The following is a 16,177-nucleotide window of genomic DNA, read 5'->3' as shown; positions in this document are numbered from 1 at the left end:
AGGGTTAGCCTGGAACTATGAAGATCAAGACTCAAAGATCAGCCTGCCTCTTCTGAGATTAAAGGCATGAGCCACCTAGCCTGACCAAAAAAAAAAAAAAAAAAAAAAAAAAAAAAAAAAAAAAAAAAAAAAAAAAAGCAGGGGGGGGGTGGGGTGGGGCTGGGGTGCTGATGCTGCTCCAGTTGCAAGATGTCTGGGACCTTTGGTGAGCCTCCAACTCTCCCAGGTGGCGTCTTACCTGGGTAATCAGACTCTGCGGCAGCACTCAGACACTCAAGCTGCCCCTGTTCTTACAAAACTGAGAACTGCTTATTATCTTCTCCAGACCCTGAAGACTGAGCCTGTAACCCCAGCCTTTTAAGGGTAGCACATCTACAGTTTGATCTACTCAGGATCTCTTGAAATAGGAAAGACTCTAGAGGCACAAACCTACCTAAGTCCACTTGAAGGAACACACATACATACAGTAACTCAATCTGGCTTTCACATTTGAAACTTAGAAAAATCTGACCAAGTCTCTTCCTAGTTGAGGATTGGAGGGATGTAGGCAGAGAGCGCAGGAAGAGGAACAAGTCCTTCACAGACAGAACAGGAAAGGCTCAGGCTGGGCCTGGTCCACTAAAGGTGTGGGATCTGGCAGCTGAGTTCACACACATCCCACTAGATCTGCAGCCTGTGAAAGGTCACAGGTCATCTGACCTCAGAGAATGAACATCTCAGAACAGGGAGTTGGACAGGGAGAAGGCTGACCCTGTACCTGGAGGGGATACAGTACCTTTGGCAAGACGCTCCAGGCGTTTCCCATGTTCAGGTGGGACAGAGTACCTGCAATCACATGAGAAGGTCAGACACCAGAGGATAAGGAAAGGAATCAAGATACTTGCTCTCCCTCACAGACACCCTGAAGGAAAGAGCTCCTTTAGACACAACAAACGTCTAAGGTAATGGGTACTAAGGTGATGGGTACGCCAAATAACCAAACCTAATTGTTACACATCACACAGATGTACTGACATATGGCCCTATAGCTCATGAATATGCAGAATCACACGTGCAAGCTGAAACTACTTTGGGGCAGCAGGTCTCACTATACAGCACTATCTTAACTCAATATGTAGGCCAGGCTGGCCTCAAATCCAGAGACCTGCCAGCCTCTGCCTCCCTGGTACCGGGCTTATAGGAGTAATCCACCACACCAGGCTTAAAAATGTATTTCCTAAGAACACCTGGAGCAAAGCAAACCTAGGAAGGTTGAGACAGGAGGATAAAGAATTCAGGGCAGCCTGAGCTATATATAGGGAAGGGACACTAAAAAACAATCTATGCTAATAAAATACTTTAAGACAAAGGAGTAGAGAGCCTACACTGCAGCATGCATGTATTCCTTCTACACTCGCTCTGTACAATGCTTACTCAGTGACCTTACAGAACAGTCTCTCTCCTTACTAAGGTGCTCCTGTAATAACACTGTTTGCCGATTGGGGATGGGGCACCACAGCACTGTGAAGGTTTTCATCATACTCCTGAAGGATGGGAAAGGCCTGACAGAGGCTGGATGGTGGGAACCTTGTGACCAAGCACTGGACACCTTGACACTGATGAACCCATTTTTCTACCATACAAGCTACACTGATTACCCAATAGATTAATTACTCTTCCACCAACTGTGGTGTCTGCTGCTCTTTGTGGAAAAACAAAGGAAATAGAGACACCTGGGACTATTTAAAACGTCTACAAAACTGCGAAACCTTAAATCAGTTACCTCATTTTAACCTTCATGACTTATACTGAAGGCTATTTCAACTCAGCATGGTGGAACACGGCTGTGGCCCTGATACCAGAGAGGCAGCACTGACCCAAGACTGTCTCCTTCTGCACACACTAGTGAACTTCTAAGGACATGTGCCTGACAATCCAAGAGCTCTACACATTCAAACCCGGGAAGTGTTTCCCTCACAGCCTCTGCCATGCCTGCCGCCATCCCATCCAGCTCTGTCCTCCTTCACAGATCTCAACCCAGCTCTCGTCTTCTGGAGGCTTCTCTAACCGCCAGCCCACCTGTGTGTCCTTCCTCTGTGAACCTTCCTTCACTGCTCTGCCACCGTTCCACTTCCTGATGCACCCTGACAGGCCTCCCACCCAGGGCCTGAGTGCCTCACGTGTGTTGCTCACTGCTGTCACAGACAGACAGAGCCTCCACTAAAACGTTAAGACAGACACAGGCCAGTACAGAGACGACACACAGTCAATTTTTGACTCCCCTAACAGCATGGAAAGCAGGAATATGTTCAGCTTAGTCTCACTCGCTGCTCTCCTAATCACCTTTCCACAAAGCAAAGAAATCTCCCTACCATCTGAAAAGCAAACTTAGAAAACTTAGCCTTTAAGAAATCCCCAGGAACTAGGCATGGTAGCTAAAGCCTTAGATCCCAGCCCTCTGGACACAGAAGCAGGTGCATCTTTTGAGTCTGAGGCCCAGATACTTTAATGGTCTACAGTAAAGTGTGTTCCAGAATAGCCAGATAGATAAACTTTGTCTCAAAAAAGAAAAAAAGAAAAAAAAAAAAAAAAAGGAACTATCAGGCCTCCTGAGAAGAGGGAATCAGACAGCAGCAGCCAACTGGGAACAATGCCACGATTCTGAGCCACTGACTCCACCACCACAGGAAGCGAGGTTCCGTACGCAGTGGAGACCACTCTGCTCTCTGAGCCCCTCAACTCAGCCATGCGTGGAGGCATGTACCTATTGATTCCAGGATTTGGGAAGCTGAGAAGCAGAAGACTCTCAAGTTTAAAGACAACCTGGGCTACAGAGTCAAGACCCTGTATCATACAAGAAAGAACAAGAAAAATAAAACTTGCTCCTCAAAGGCATTCTGGGCTCCAAGAGCACTCCAAAAGTTAACTCAACGCAGGATGCCAGCTCCACCTCAAGCCCAGTGCCCAGAATCTGCACTTCCCACGTGTAGGAAAAGGCCAGAGCCCTGTGCTGATGAAAGGGCAGTGCTAAGTGCAGGCTGACTTTACCAAGACTTTGGCTCTCCAAAGTGCAGGTAGTTGATGCTGTACAGATCCATGTCCTCTGTGTGCCAGGCGAAGGATGTCTTCCACATGCCGAAGTACAGGTAGGGGGTGTTCACACCCTCGATGGTGATCCCACTCTCCTTTTCCACCAGGTCCAGGATGGTCTTCAGCCGGCCAATATTCCACTCATCAACATGCTGCCAAGAAAACAGCAACCCAGGGCTCATATGCAAACACAGCAGCCTCAGTTAAGCTGCCACTGCAGACCGAAGTGAGGCCTGTCACAGCCATAGCAGCCAAACCAAGTAAGTGGCCTGGCACGGAAGCACACACCTTTAATCCCTGCATTCAGGAGTCAGAGGCAGGTGGATCTCCATGAGTTCAATACTACTCTGGTCTACATAACAAGTTCTGGGCAGCCAGGTCTACACTATGAGACCCTGTTTCAAAAAAACAAAAGGATGAAAGACAACGGACAGATGGAAGGTACGCAGGCAAATTTAGAAAATAAAAAAAAGTTAAAAAATATGAAGTAAAATTTAAAAATATTTAAGAAAGGGCCAGCAAAATGGTATAGCGTGTAGAGGCATGGGCCATCAAGCCCCAGTTCAATGCCCAGAACCCGCATGGTGGACAGAAATGACTCCCAAGCCGCCCTGACCACACTACGTCCTTTCCCTAAGTTGCAGTGGTCGTCTAGGGTCTCTCTGTAAGGAGGTTCTGAAGTACGGCACCCTACTTTTCTGCCTCCATCTCAGGTACTTACAACTGACACCTTCGGTCACCTCCACCCTCTGGCCACCTGTGCACCCTTCCACGTGGACCCTGGGACCCACTTCTTGCCACCCTCTGGCCACCTGTGCACCCTTCCATGTGGACCCTGGGACCCACTTCTTGCCACCCTCTGCCCATCTGTGCACCCTTCCACGTGGACCCTGGGACCCACTTCTTGCCACCCTCTGCCCACCTGTGCACCCTTCCACGTGGACCCTGGGACCCACTTCTTGCCACCCTCTGCCCACCTGTGCACCCTTCCACGTGGACCCTGGGACCCACTTCTTGCCACCCTCTGCCCACCTGTGCACCCTTCCACGTGGACCCTGGGACCCACTTCTTGCCACCCTCTGCCCATCTGTGCACCCTTCCATGTGGACCCTGGGACCCACTTCTTGCCACCCTCTGCCCACCTGTGCACCCTTCCACGTGGACCCTGGGACCCACTTCTTGCTCACTGACCTTTTCCTTCACCACCCTGCCACCCATCCTTCCACGAGTGACTCCCCACCTCTGAACTGACGTCGACAAACTCAGAATTCACTTTATAAACTCTTCCCTTTCAATAACTGATGCCACTATTAAAGCCAATCTGAGAGATAAGCCCTGAAAAGCCTTATATGTTTCTTTAGTCACAAGACAGACCCAAATATCTCCTCTTCTACCACCATAGTAAGACAATTTGTTAGCTCAAAAAAGCACAAGATCCCAAGTTGGTAAAAGCGTAAAATAGCTCCTGTCACAGATGCTCACTGGAGGCTCTGAAATCTGAATATGCTTCTCTTCCTAAGTTCCCACCCTTCCATTCGATTAGTCAGAGACCGCCTGCTCGCTTTCCCTCTCAAAATGCCTCACTTTCTATGATCTATGCCACCCTCTCAGGGACTCATCATCTACCACCCACGGACTATGGGCGCAGCCTTGAAAGGGACACCACAGCACCCAGTTCACATGGGTGGAAGATACAACTCCAGTCACACGCACAACTGCCAACAAGGAAGACAGAACAGTGTATTGGCAGGAGAACATCTTTTGTTCATCTGTCCATTCACCAAGCAGCTTTTTAAGTACCTACTATGTGCCAGGCACATACTGCAGGATTCTCAGTGGTCTCACCTGTTCATAGAGAGTACCATTCACATCTGCTCCATAGATGGGAGGATTGAATGTGAGGTTTTTCCAGTATTTACGCTCAAGTTCTTCAAATTCACTGTATCGTGGGGTACAGTACCTTTCAAATATAAATAACGATGTTAGCCATTTACAGATGTGGTGGTTTGAGAACGATGCCCATAAACCCATATTTGAATACTTGGTTCCCAGTTGGTAAAACTGGGAAGGAGTTTACTCTGTCCCATTTGCCATTAGAGATGTGAGCACTCAGCTGCCCCTGCCGCCATACCTTCACTCTGCTACCACAGACACTCACCCTCTGAAATCCTGAGCCCAATTAAACGCTTCTTTTTTAAGTTGTCTTGGTCACAGGGCTTTATCACAGCAGCCTAAGAGTGTCTCTTAGGCATTAGGAACAATGTAAGATACAAGCCACCATTCCAGGGACAACAAAACATTTCAAAAGAACAAGACCCAAGGCTGGGAGCGTGGCTCGCCTGACAACAATGCTTGCCTAGCACACACAAACTCTGGGGTTTGAGCCATGCATGGGGGAACACGCCTGCAACCCCAGGACTTAGGAAAAATAGATGCAAAGAATCAGGGCAAGGTCATCTGCGACATAAGATGCTGTCTCAGAAAAACAAAAGGAGGGCTGGAGAGAAGGCTCAGCAGTTAAGAACATGCACTGCTCTTGGAAAGGACCTGACATTGATTCCCAGCACCCGTACTGGGCAGCTCATACCTGCCTGTAATTCTTAGTTCCAAAAGATCTAAGGACCCTGGCCTCAACAGGTTTCCAGGACTCATGTGTATATAACCATAGACGTACACTAACTAAAAATAAAATATACCTTTAAAAAGACAACCGTGGGGGGCAGAGGGAGCTGACCATATGGCTTAATGAGAAAGGTTCTCAATTTGCAAGCCTAAGTCAATGCCCAGACTCTACATAGGCAGAGGAGAAAACTGACTCCATAGTGTGGTCCTCTGAGCACCAGTCATGAGCCATGGCACATGCAACCCCCCCCCCCATACCCCATCCCACAGAAGTGATAAGTAAAATTTTTTTTCTTTAAATTCCTTCCAGTGGAGAGATGAGTGGTTAAGAGCAGTGGCTGCTCTTCCTGTGATTCCCAGCACCTACATGGGGGCTCCCGAGGCTTTGACTTCTGCTCCAGGGGATCTGATGCCCTCTAGTGGCCATGGTGAGTACTCTGTGCACCTGCTATACAAGCAGGCAAACACACATAAAAATTTAAAACTTTAAAATTTAAAACTTCAAAGAGGTATTCCTCCCTTTGAACCTCTCACTTTAAAGAGTTTTTTTTTTCCTTCACTTTTCTTTAGTAAGTCTGTATCTGTTCTGCTTTGTAGATCACGCAAGCCATCTTGGCCTTCCAAGCCCTAGTGGAGTCTCATTCACACACTCACCGTGTGAGTCAAAACCAGCCTGGGTTACCTGGGTTACACAGTGAATTCCAGGCAGATCTAATATACAGTTTCTCCCTCTGGAGGCCTTGGACAGGAGGAAGCCTGGGGAAGGTCACGGGCACAGATGTGAGCCCACTCTCCCTTAGGAACATGGCACTCTCCCCTCCAGGGAGGTTGACGCACACTGCAGGTCCTAGAGTGACGTGGGAGGCCAGGCTTCCAAACACAAAAGCCAAACACAAGAACCCAGCCACACCCAGACGCCAACCCCTCCGGGATGTGAGGAGTGGAGGCCGGAGGAGCGGCCCCGTCACTCACAGCAAGGACACTGCTCCAAGCAGCTCACTTGTCAGTGCTGTATTCCCAGCATCCTCTCAGAGTCTCACACTCAACAGATAAATAATGGGGCTGAAAACAGTATTTGAGGAAAAATACTTAGCAACAACAGAAATAAGGGGCAAAAAAATCTTTTTATCTAACAGGGTAGTGGGTGGAAATGGAGCTCATTTTAGTAAAGGCTTGCATGAGGCCCTGCATACACACAAAAAAGTAGATAAATCATACGTATTAAAGAAAAAAGTATACCAGGATAAAGGGGATAATCTGTGTGATTTAACAAAAATTCCATGAAGAAAAAATAAGTAAATTGGGTCAGTGGTGGTACACACGCCTTTAATCCCAACACTAGGGAAGCAGAAGTGGCTCTGTGAGTTCCAGGACAGCCAGGGCTATGCAGAGAAACCCTATCTCAAAAACTAACAAACAAAAAAGGAAAAGAACTAAATTGTGCTCACAAGCAGAGAAGACAGGAGGCTGGAGACATGGCTCAACAAGTAGGAGCACTGGCTACTCCTCCAGAGGACCTGGATCAGATTCCCAGCACCACATGGTGGCTCACAACTGTCTGTAGCTCTAGTCCCAAGTGTTCTGATGCCCTCCTCTTCTGGTCTCCGCAGGCACCAGCTATGCATGCAATGCCAGACACACCTCAGATAACAAAAGTTTTCTCAAAAAGATAAATGAGAGAAGATGAAGCCCTGAGGGGCCCCACGTGGAAAGCAGGCAGGCAAGCTTGGCGCAGGGCAGCTGAGAGCAGCCGTGAAGGATGGATGGCTCAGACCTTCATCCACAGAGCATGTCACACTTTAACCGACATTTGCATAAGTTCCCTCACCGGCCAGCACTACAGGTGTTTTAAGAGTTATGAACACACCTGTAAGATCTCAATTAGTGCAGTGACAAGAAACAAGAGAAGGCAGAAGAGCAGAAGACACTGAGGAGGGAAGGTGAGAGTACACTGCACATGCCAATGGAGGTGTGGCTCCAACTGCCAGGCTGAGATGAGGATAAGTGAGCCAGCAAAAGTCGGGGAGTGAGGAAAGGGAAAGGAAGGGATCCCCCATGGACCCTCAGGCTGAGGAGCAAAGTAGTAAGTGAGGAGACTTGAGGATGCATAAGAGAGCAGAGCACAATGCACGGAACAAGAGACCCTTGTGCAACGCAGTGTGGATGAGCTGAGCCAAGTCCTAAGACCAGCAAAAAAAGAATAGAATGGCTGCAAACCGACGAGCAAGCAGAGACACTGGGAAGAGAGCAGGACAAGACTGTAACCGGCTTGGTAATTACTCATTCATATTCCGAGCGCCCTGACAGTGGTGAGACAGTGCTGGCTGCACTGCGGCAGACAGGAGGGGGATGGACACGACCAGAGCCGCTGACCTGCAAGCAGGTGGGACAGAGAGATCCTCAAACAGCTCCTTTGCCTCACCTCCAACTTTCTCCTCTACAGTCAAAACCGCACTAGGCTTCTGGGGCTGCAGCTGCAGACTGTGTGTCTATACAAGAGGCCTTGGGTACCATCAACACCAACAATGTTTTAATTAAAAAAACAAACAACAACAACAACAACAAAAAACCCACCAAAACCAAAACAACAACAAAAACAAAACCATACTGCAACTGAGGCAGAAAATGGTACAGCGCTAAGACGGCTTACTGAGCTTGCTAAGGACTTGAGTTCAGTTCCCAGAATCCACACTGGGTCACCCACAGCTACCTGATTCTCCAGCTCCACTGGATGTGTCTGACACCCTCTCCCAGCCTTGAGGGCACCTACACGCTAGTATGGATAGAGACACACACAAACAAAAATACAATCATTTTTTTAAGATAGGTAAGACACATAGTTCAGGCTGACCCGAACTTGCTATATAGACCAGTGTGACCTCAAACTCAGAGACCTTCTTGTGTCTGCCTCTTGATTAAAGGTGTGTGCTATTATACTGGCAAAATAAGTCTTTAAAAGAAAATTACTGGTACTAGAGAAATGACCAGCTCAGTGGTTTAAGAACACTTGATGTTCTTACAGAGAGAGGATCATGGGTAAATTCACAGCACCTGAACAAGTGACACACTAATACTACGTGTAGCTTCATTCCCAGGGGATCCCACATCCTCTCTGGCCTCCACATGCACAAGGCATGCACATAGTGGACAGACATACATGCAGACAGAACACCTACACACTAAAATTAAAATTAAGAAAAAAGTTACTATTTGCGATAGGAAACAGCAAGATCACTTTATATGAGAGCAAGGGCTGGCTGGGGCTGGAGAGACGGCTCAGCAGTTAAGAGCACTAACTGCTCTTCCAGAGGTCCAGGGTTCAATTCCCAACAATCACACAGCAGCTCACAACTATCTGTAACTCCAGAATACAACATCCTTATACAGACATACATGCAGATAAAACAGCAGTGCACTTTAGAAAACTAGTAATAAAACATTTTTTAAAAAGAAGAAGAACAAAGACGCCTCGCAGGTAAAAGTCACGACCTTCAAGCCTGATGACCTGAGTTGGATCCCTGGGAACCTTACAGCACAGAGAAAGAAGTAAGTATTCTGATTTCTACACAAGTGCCAGGCACGAATGCTCACATACTCCTACAATAAGTAATTAAATACATGTTTAAAAAAGAGCACGGATAGATTTAGTCTGTTACTCCTAGCACTGGGAAGTAGAGGCTAAAGGGTCAGGATATCATCCTCAGCTATACAATGAACCAGAGGCTAGCCCAGGATATTATAAGACCCCATCTCAAAAAAAAAAAAAAGGTGGAGATAGCACACACCTTTAATCCCAGAACTCAGGAGGCAGAGGCAGGCCTGGTCTACAGAGAGAGTTCCAGGCCAGAGTTTCACAGAGAAACCCTGTCTCAAAAAACAAAGTAATGAAATGAATTAAAATAAATTAATTAAATATTTAAAACACAATGCAAAGAAGTTTAGACTGTAGCATAGCACTGTGAGGAGAAAGTCTTCCACACAAAGAGCAGAAGGGGGAACTGATGCCTGACTTCAAGTCTTCCTCGGTAAGACAACAGCACCCATGGACAACTATGAAGAAGCAGTCCTAGGGCCAGAGACACCTCAGTGGGTAAAAGTACTTTCTTGACAAGCCTGATGATCTGTGGTTGGTTCTCGTAACTCATGTAAAGGTGAACGAAGGGAACTCACTTCTGAAAGTTGTCCTCTGACCTCTATATTCATGTATGGCATGCACACACCTACACATACTTACATGTAAATAAAACAGAACCGTCCAGAAGCAGTGGTGCACACCTTTAATCCCAGTGCTCAGAAGCAGTGGAATGAGGATTCCTTTGAGTTCAAAGCCAGCCTGATTTGTATATCCAGTTCCAGGCTAGCCAGGGCTATACAGTGAAACCCTCTCTCATGTTTAAAAACTTTTTAAAAGAGGCGATTCTAGGCCTAGATGTTAGGCCGGGATGGGGGGGGGGAGGAGATATACTTCTACTGCAGAGCCTTAACTGCTGCTCTCGGAGGATGAGGGCAGCCTAGACTCCACAGCCAATCCATGTTTCAAAACCAAAGCAGAACAAAATGAAAAACCCCAAAAGCATCTCCACTCACTTGTCACTATTGGCGATCTTGCGGAACTCCCGGACAGTCATGGCTTTCTTCTGTATGTTGTACTGAGTGAAGAGGCCAGACTGACCCGTCACCAGCTGCTGGATGGGTGCAGGGATGACCAGGTCATCAATATCGTCGTAAGATGTTCGAGGTCTCCACTCTTTGGGAGGAACAACCTGCGAGGCACAGATGGAGACAGATGAGAAACTACCAAGCCTGAATCCCGCAAATGTGTAAGCCACCATCCAGACGGGTCGTCCATTTTACCAGAAAATAACTCTGATTTACTCACGTTCCCCCAAACCCAGGAAGTGACACTGTCAAGAGAACACTGACCATCCTATAATCTCAGTGACCTGAGCAAAACAGTACGTGTAAACCCAGGTGCTTTGTCAGACTTAAGCACTGGCTTGTCAGCAGCCCGGGGTTCTTTCACAGACAAAGAAATGGAAGCAGATGCCATGATCCTAGTACCCCAGGCTATCTTCTATTTGATCCCAGTACCCCAGGCTATCTATCTTCTATTTGAGACCAACATGACTACCTAGTCCACTCTAAACTAGCCTAGGCTACCAGAAAACTGAGAAAACAGTAAGTATTATGACTTTTATGAAAGAAAATAATGAATATGCATCATAAAAATCCAAACAGCTTTTATATAAGATCTAATAAGTCTATCAATTTATACTGCCACCATGTGTTGAAAAGCTACACTGTGGGCCCTGCAGGGCCTACTATTTGAATGAGCCATTTCTGCTTGAATTGAGACAGCTGAAGACACCAAAGTCCAAGACTAGCCCTCAGTTTTGAAACTGATGTCCTTGGGTTTTGTGTATATATATTTTTTTCTTTTCTTTTTCTATATCCAAAGAGTAAGGGCTAGGAAAACAGCTCAGAGTTGGGCGTGGTGGTACACACCTTTAATCCCAGTACTGGGTGGCAGAGTCAGGTGGATCTCTAAGTATGAGGTCAGTCTAGTCTACAGATCAAGTTCCAGGACTGCCAGAGCTACAAAGAGAAATCCTGTCTAAAAACAAACAAACACAACCAAAAAGCAAACAACTCAGAGGCATAGTGTTAGATCTAAAACTTCAGTTCCATAAAAAACAAAAAACAAAAGTGAACACACACACACACATACAGCAGGGAATTCAAACCTGAAACGGAACATCTCCCCTTGGCTCAGAGGAAGTCTTCAGCATCAATTTGAAAGGGTTCTTTCAGAAATGCAATTGTTTTACCATGGGGGACTCAGAAAGCCTTGAGAGTTGACTGAACATAGGAAGGGTTGATTTGACTAGGGGTGGGGAGGACGGCCCTACTTCAGTGCATAGGGAGAAAAGAAACCAATTTCAAACTACAGAAACCAGAATCCTTATGTGGTCGGTCTGGCCAGTGCTTCTCTGCCTTGAAGAAAGTCCCTGCAGGAAAGTGAATTCTATCAGTGCAGGGGGACCAAATGAGAGAGGCAGGTGTCGGGAACTTCAGTGGCAGGTAAAAGCTGTAAAACATTGGAGCCTCAGGCCAGGCCTGGAGACACTGGTTCTGTGTTTCCCTTTGTGTCCCACCTGAATACCCTCATCTCAGAAAGGATGAACTACACCCTGACTCTCAGGACAACTCAATTTTTTCTGGTGTTCACTTAGAAAAAAAAATATCACTACTGTCGATTTCATCTTTAGGGATTTGGGAAACATGACTGTCACAGGCTGTGTGAAAGGGTGACTGGACTGGAGGGAAAGGAACAACAGTAATTCACTGCAGATAATTACAAACCGGCAACCAATTTGCAATTACAAAGACCAGAAATATTCACATCCCGGCTGCCTAGGCAGGTTCACAACCCTGCTCCTACCTTGGCTAGCCCAGCCCGGTGAGCCCCTTGAGATTCAATGTAGGCAATGTAGCGGCTGAAGTTCCGGAACTCTTCCATGGTGGGGTGAAAGGTCATGATCCGAGCGCTGGGGTTCAACGTTTCTGATTCAGAAGCCATTTTTTCTTCTTCGTTTGAGGCTAATTTGCTTGGATAAAAACCTGAAGTATTAAGAGAACAAAAGTAAATGACCAGGAGCTGCCTCTAGGATGCTTATTTAAAATGGACTAGGTACAAGCAAAAGCCCTTCCATTTAAAAAGAACCTGAGGAACCAAGGTGACAAGAAGCCAGTAAGCCCAGCACTAGGGAGAAAGAAGGCAGGATCTAGAGTTAGGGAGCCAAAGGCAATAACAAGTATACCAGTCAAGGGGGAAAAATGTGGTGGTGCACACTCCTTTAATCCCAGTACTCAGGAGGCAGAGGCAGGTCAGCCTGGCTTACAGAGTGAGTTCTTGGGACAGCAAGAGCTACCCAGAGAAACCATGTCTCAGAAAACCAAACCAAACAAAGTGCCCAAACTGCCTCTATCCAGACCTCACTTGATAAGACATTGTTTTAGGAAAACAAACAAACAAACAAAAGTCCCAAGCAAACAAAGCTATTATCATTTAGTTATTGGACCTATATAAAAATACAGCTGACCTATTTACCTTTTAATTTTACTCTGGATGCTTTAAGTTACCCCCCCCCCCCCCATTTATGTCACCCTAGCTGTCCAGGAACTCCCTATGTAGACTAAGCTGATTCAACCTGACTCTGTCTCCCAAGTGCTGGGATTAACGGAGTGTGTCCTCATTGAGCAGCCGTATTCCCTTCATTGAACAGACTACAACTTCATCTACAGAGCTTCCCATGGACTCTTCTCCAGAGCACAGCTTTACAAGATTCTAAACTCCTGAAAAGTAACTTAGATGATAAGGCTTCAGGGGTTTCAGGTTTTAAAAGGACTTTGCTACTAACAGTATGCTAGGTGTTTGAAACACTACAGTAACATTGTTCTATCTAAATCAGAACAGTATCAGCAGTACCAGTTGGCTCAACTGCACTGAAACCAGGCAATGAGTTGGCAATACAGGGCAAACTTCCTAACTGCAGAGAGAAAATATATAGATATTTTTGGATGAGGTCCTCAAGTAAGTGGGCAGACCCTAAGCCCAGTGTGGGTAATACTACAGATCACCACAACTAGAAAAAAGACAGCATGCTAAAAAATAAAATAAAATAAAAAAAAAATAAAAAATAAAAAGCAAAACCAGTATGTCCTTTACTGGACCTCCTCACTCACAGCTCAAAAGTTCTGTTTCCTCAAAGCCACTGGGATTCCTACTTACTACATGGGAGGAAATTCCCTGCAACCTTCCCATAACCTAGCATGGGATTTGGGAAGCAGCATGAAGTAAAACCATTCAGGACAGCAGAATAGAAACTCTGTAGTCTTGCCGGGTGGTGGTGGTGGTGGTGGCGCACACCTTTAATCCCAGCACTTGGGAGGCAGAGGCAGGCGGATTTCTGAGTTCGAAGCCAGCCTTGTCTACAGAGTGAGTTCCAGGACAGCCAGGACTACACAGAGAAACCCTGTCTCAAAAAAAAAAAAAAAAAAAACCAACAACAGCAACAACAAAAAAAATCTGTAGTCTTAACTCTTGGGCTTCCATTACACTCAAAGTGAGGTATTTCTGGCTAGGCATTTTCCATTAACTTTGCATAAGCAGGTATACTGTTATCCCTGCTTTACATACCAGGAAATGAATCCACAGTCCCCTCCCTAAAGCATCTTCCACCACTTTCTGCTACCTCAGCCCTAATACTTACCTGAACTAAGACCTCTGCAAGAGAATATTCCAATGTGGAGGAACTTGAAGCCTAGTCAATTTAGGAGACTTTTCTCTCTAAAAAGAAATTTCCAATATATCCTACTTTTGAAATTTTTACAAAAATATAACATAAATATCGGACTGGGGCTCCTCCCCTGAGCTTCAAAGAGGGTCGTAATGTTGCTTCAGCCGCCTCTGGCTGTATTTATCTTTGTGTCCAGAACCCAGAACAATGCACGTCACAAAGTAAGCACTCAGTAACTGCTGAATAACTCATTTCCTCTGCTCACTTTAGTGGGTCATCCCATTACTTTAACCCTAGGATATATACCCTAGGGGAAATCTGGTCTGGGGCACCTTCCCGTTCGCATTCAGCAACAAAGCAAAGAGAATCTAAACCTTCGGCTCTAGAGTGAAAACTCTGACTACTGGTTTGATCTCTTCCACTTTTTAACACCTTGGCTGTGTGAGTGGACTGGATGAGTCTGTTTCTTTACCTGAAAAATGGGGATCCCAAGCCCCTGGCTTGCTGGATCGTTTGATTAACTCAGATGATGCAAGCGAAACCTAAATGCTAGGCCCGGTAAGCACCCCATAAAGGCAGCTGTTGCTAACAGTGGCGTGAAACTCCCACACTCTCCGCCCCCGCAGACACCCCCGCAGCATCCCTCCAAAGGTAGCCCGGTTCCCAGTGTCCCCGCACCACACCACTTACAGACACTGCCCCTCCCGGCCCCACCGCCTAGGCGAGGGAGGCCCGGCCGCAGGAAGAAGAAAATAAGGCCCAGTGGGCCCGCCCCCCTCTCCCGACGCCCATTGGCCACTGGAGATTGGAAAGAACCAATCGCAAAACTCATTTTAGAAGCTCCTTTTTCTATTGCTCTAACCACATGTCGATCACGGAGCACAGAAAGACCCACCTCACCACCCTCCCCCACCAGAGCTCACGGCCAGGGTTTTGGCAGCATCAAACCCTCTGGGATTCAAAGCCCGATGGCTCTCACCTGGAGCCTAAAGCCCTAGCAGGGCTCAGGCTCGATTCCTGCTGTCGCCACTCGCCGATCCCACTGTCTTTCTTGAGGACGAAAGACAAAGCTCCGCCTCCTTTAAAGTCGGACTCTGCGCAGCCTCACAGAGCCCATCATCAACCAACCCAAGGATGGCTTTAAATCCTCAGCTAACCAATGAACACTCACTACAGCTGCTCGGTGTCTGGGACTATGAGTCCGCTTAGCCTATGAGCGTCGTCTCGAGCTGTTGCCAGGAGAAAACGCTGAACCTCTCGGGACTGGGGCCACTGAGCATCAGGGCTGGATCTGGAGTTAGCCTATCAGAAGCTGACTCAGATCTCCATAGCTAAGCTGTGTAGAAACAAACGAGTCCCCTGAAATGGGCTGGCCGGCTATGGGGAACGGCGAGCAGGTGGTTATAAGATGTTTCTAGCGAAAGGATGAGCCTAAGTTTTCTTGGAGTAACTCCTTTGCCTAAAATATAAAGGCGATGGAAGACCTCTGGGAAAGTTTGAAAAGTCAAGAAGTTCAGAGAACGTGACCAGCGTGTCCGGGTTGCCCAGGACTCTCAGTTCTCAAAGTCTTGCGTTCTAAGAAGCCCCTCGCCTGCTGGCAAGGCAGGGTAGGTAGGGAGGGATCTGTTCCAGGAGAAGGGGCCCTGGGGGATCATTAGGACAGTCCCTGAAGGAAAATATCCCTGGGGTTTTTAAAAAGCGGCTCCCCTTGAGCGAAAATTTTGGGTCATTAACAACTCTTGGAGCGAACAGGGTGATTCTAAGAATCATTAAAGGCACTTCGGGGGGCGAAAGGGATCCCTAGAAGTCATTAGGAGCAATTCCTGAGAGGCTGTGAGCAGCCTTTAAGAGTTCCCAGATTGTCAAGGACGATGAGGAAGGAGATGTTAACAGACCTATAACACCCTTATAGGTCAAATAAGGAAATCACCGAGGCATAAAACATGAGCAAAATTCCCGATAGCGCCAGGAAGAATTGTGTTGTGTCTGAAGTGCTTTCAAAACCAACCCCTCGGTACAGAGAAAAGGAAGAACATAAGGCTTATGTTATGAGGTAAACCGTTGAGGAAGGAGAGAATCAATACAAGTTCACAAGATGTCCTTCGACTTTTGTGGGTTGCAGTGCTGCTGCCGCCACAAACACACTAAATAAATAGGTAATGTTTTTAAACAACTTCTCATCCATG

At 46.9% G+C, this 16,177-nt stretch overlaps 1 protein-coding gene across 3 annotated transcripts in view; it reads right to left on the bottom strand.

The window, feature by feature from the left end:
• Kdm4a (lysine demethylase 4A) overlaps positions 1–15,522 on the bottom strand; it is a 47,791-nt gene extending 32,269 nt beyond the window's left edge. The window contains exons 1-6 of one of the 3 annotated variants that reach the window (XM_034502141.2): positions 14,971–15,522; positions 12,134–12,312; positions 10,279–10,454; positions 4,915–5,029; positions 3,028–3,221; positions 776–825 (exon numbers count right to left, since the gene is read on the bottom strand). In XM_034502141.2, the coding sequence (XP_034358032.1) occupies positions 776–825; positions 3,028–3,221; positions 4,915–5,029; positions 10,279–10,454; positions 12,134–12,271 (673 nt within the window). In that variant the 5' untranslated portion in view covers positions 12,272–12,312; positions 14,971–15,522. Of the gene's footprint in view, positions 1–775; positions 826–3,027; positions 3,222–4,914; positions 5,030–10,278; positions 10,455–12,133; positions 12,313–14,463; positions 14,578–14,681; positions 14,763–14,970 lie in introns of those variants that run through there. The other 2 variants (XM_034502140.2, XM_034502139.2) reach the window with 2 other exon arrangements.
• Between the last annotated feature and the right edge of the window lie 655 nt (positions 15,523–16,177).

This window comes from Arvicanthis niloticus, chromosome 5 (genome assembly GCF_011762505.2).
Source record: "Arvicanthis niloticus isolate mArvNil1 chromosome 5, mArvNil1.pat.X, whole genome shotgun sequence".
In the NCBI taxonomy this organism is placed as follows: Eukaryota; Metazoa; Chordata; class Mammalia; order Rodentia; family Muridae; genus Arvicanthis; species Arvicanthis niloticus.
The sequence above is the reverse complement of the archived record's forward strand: the minus strand, read 5'-3'. Positions and strand labels throughout refer to the sequence as shown.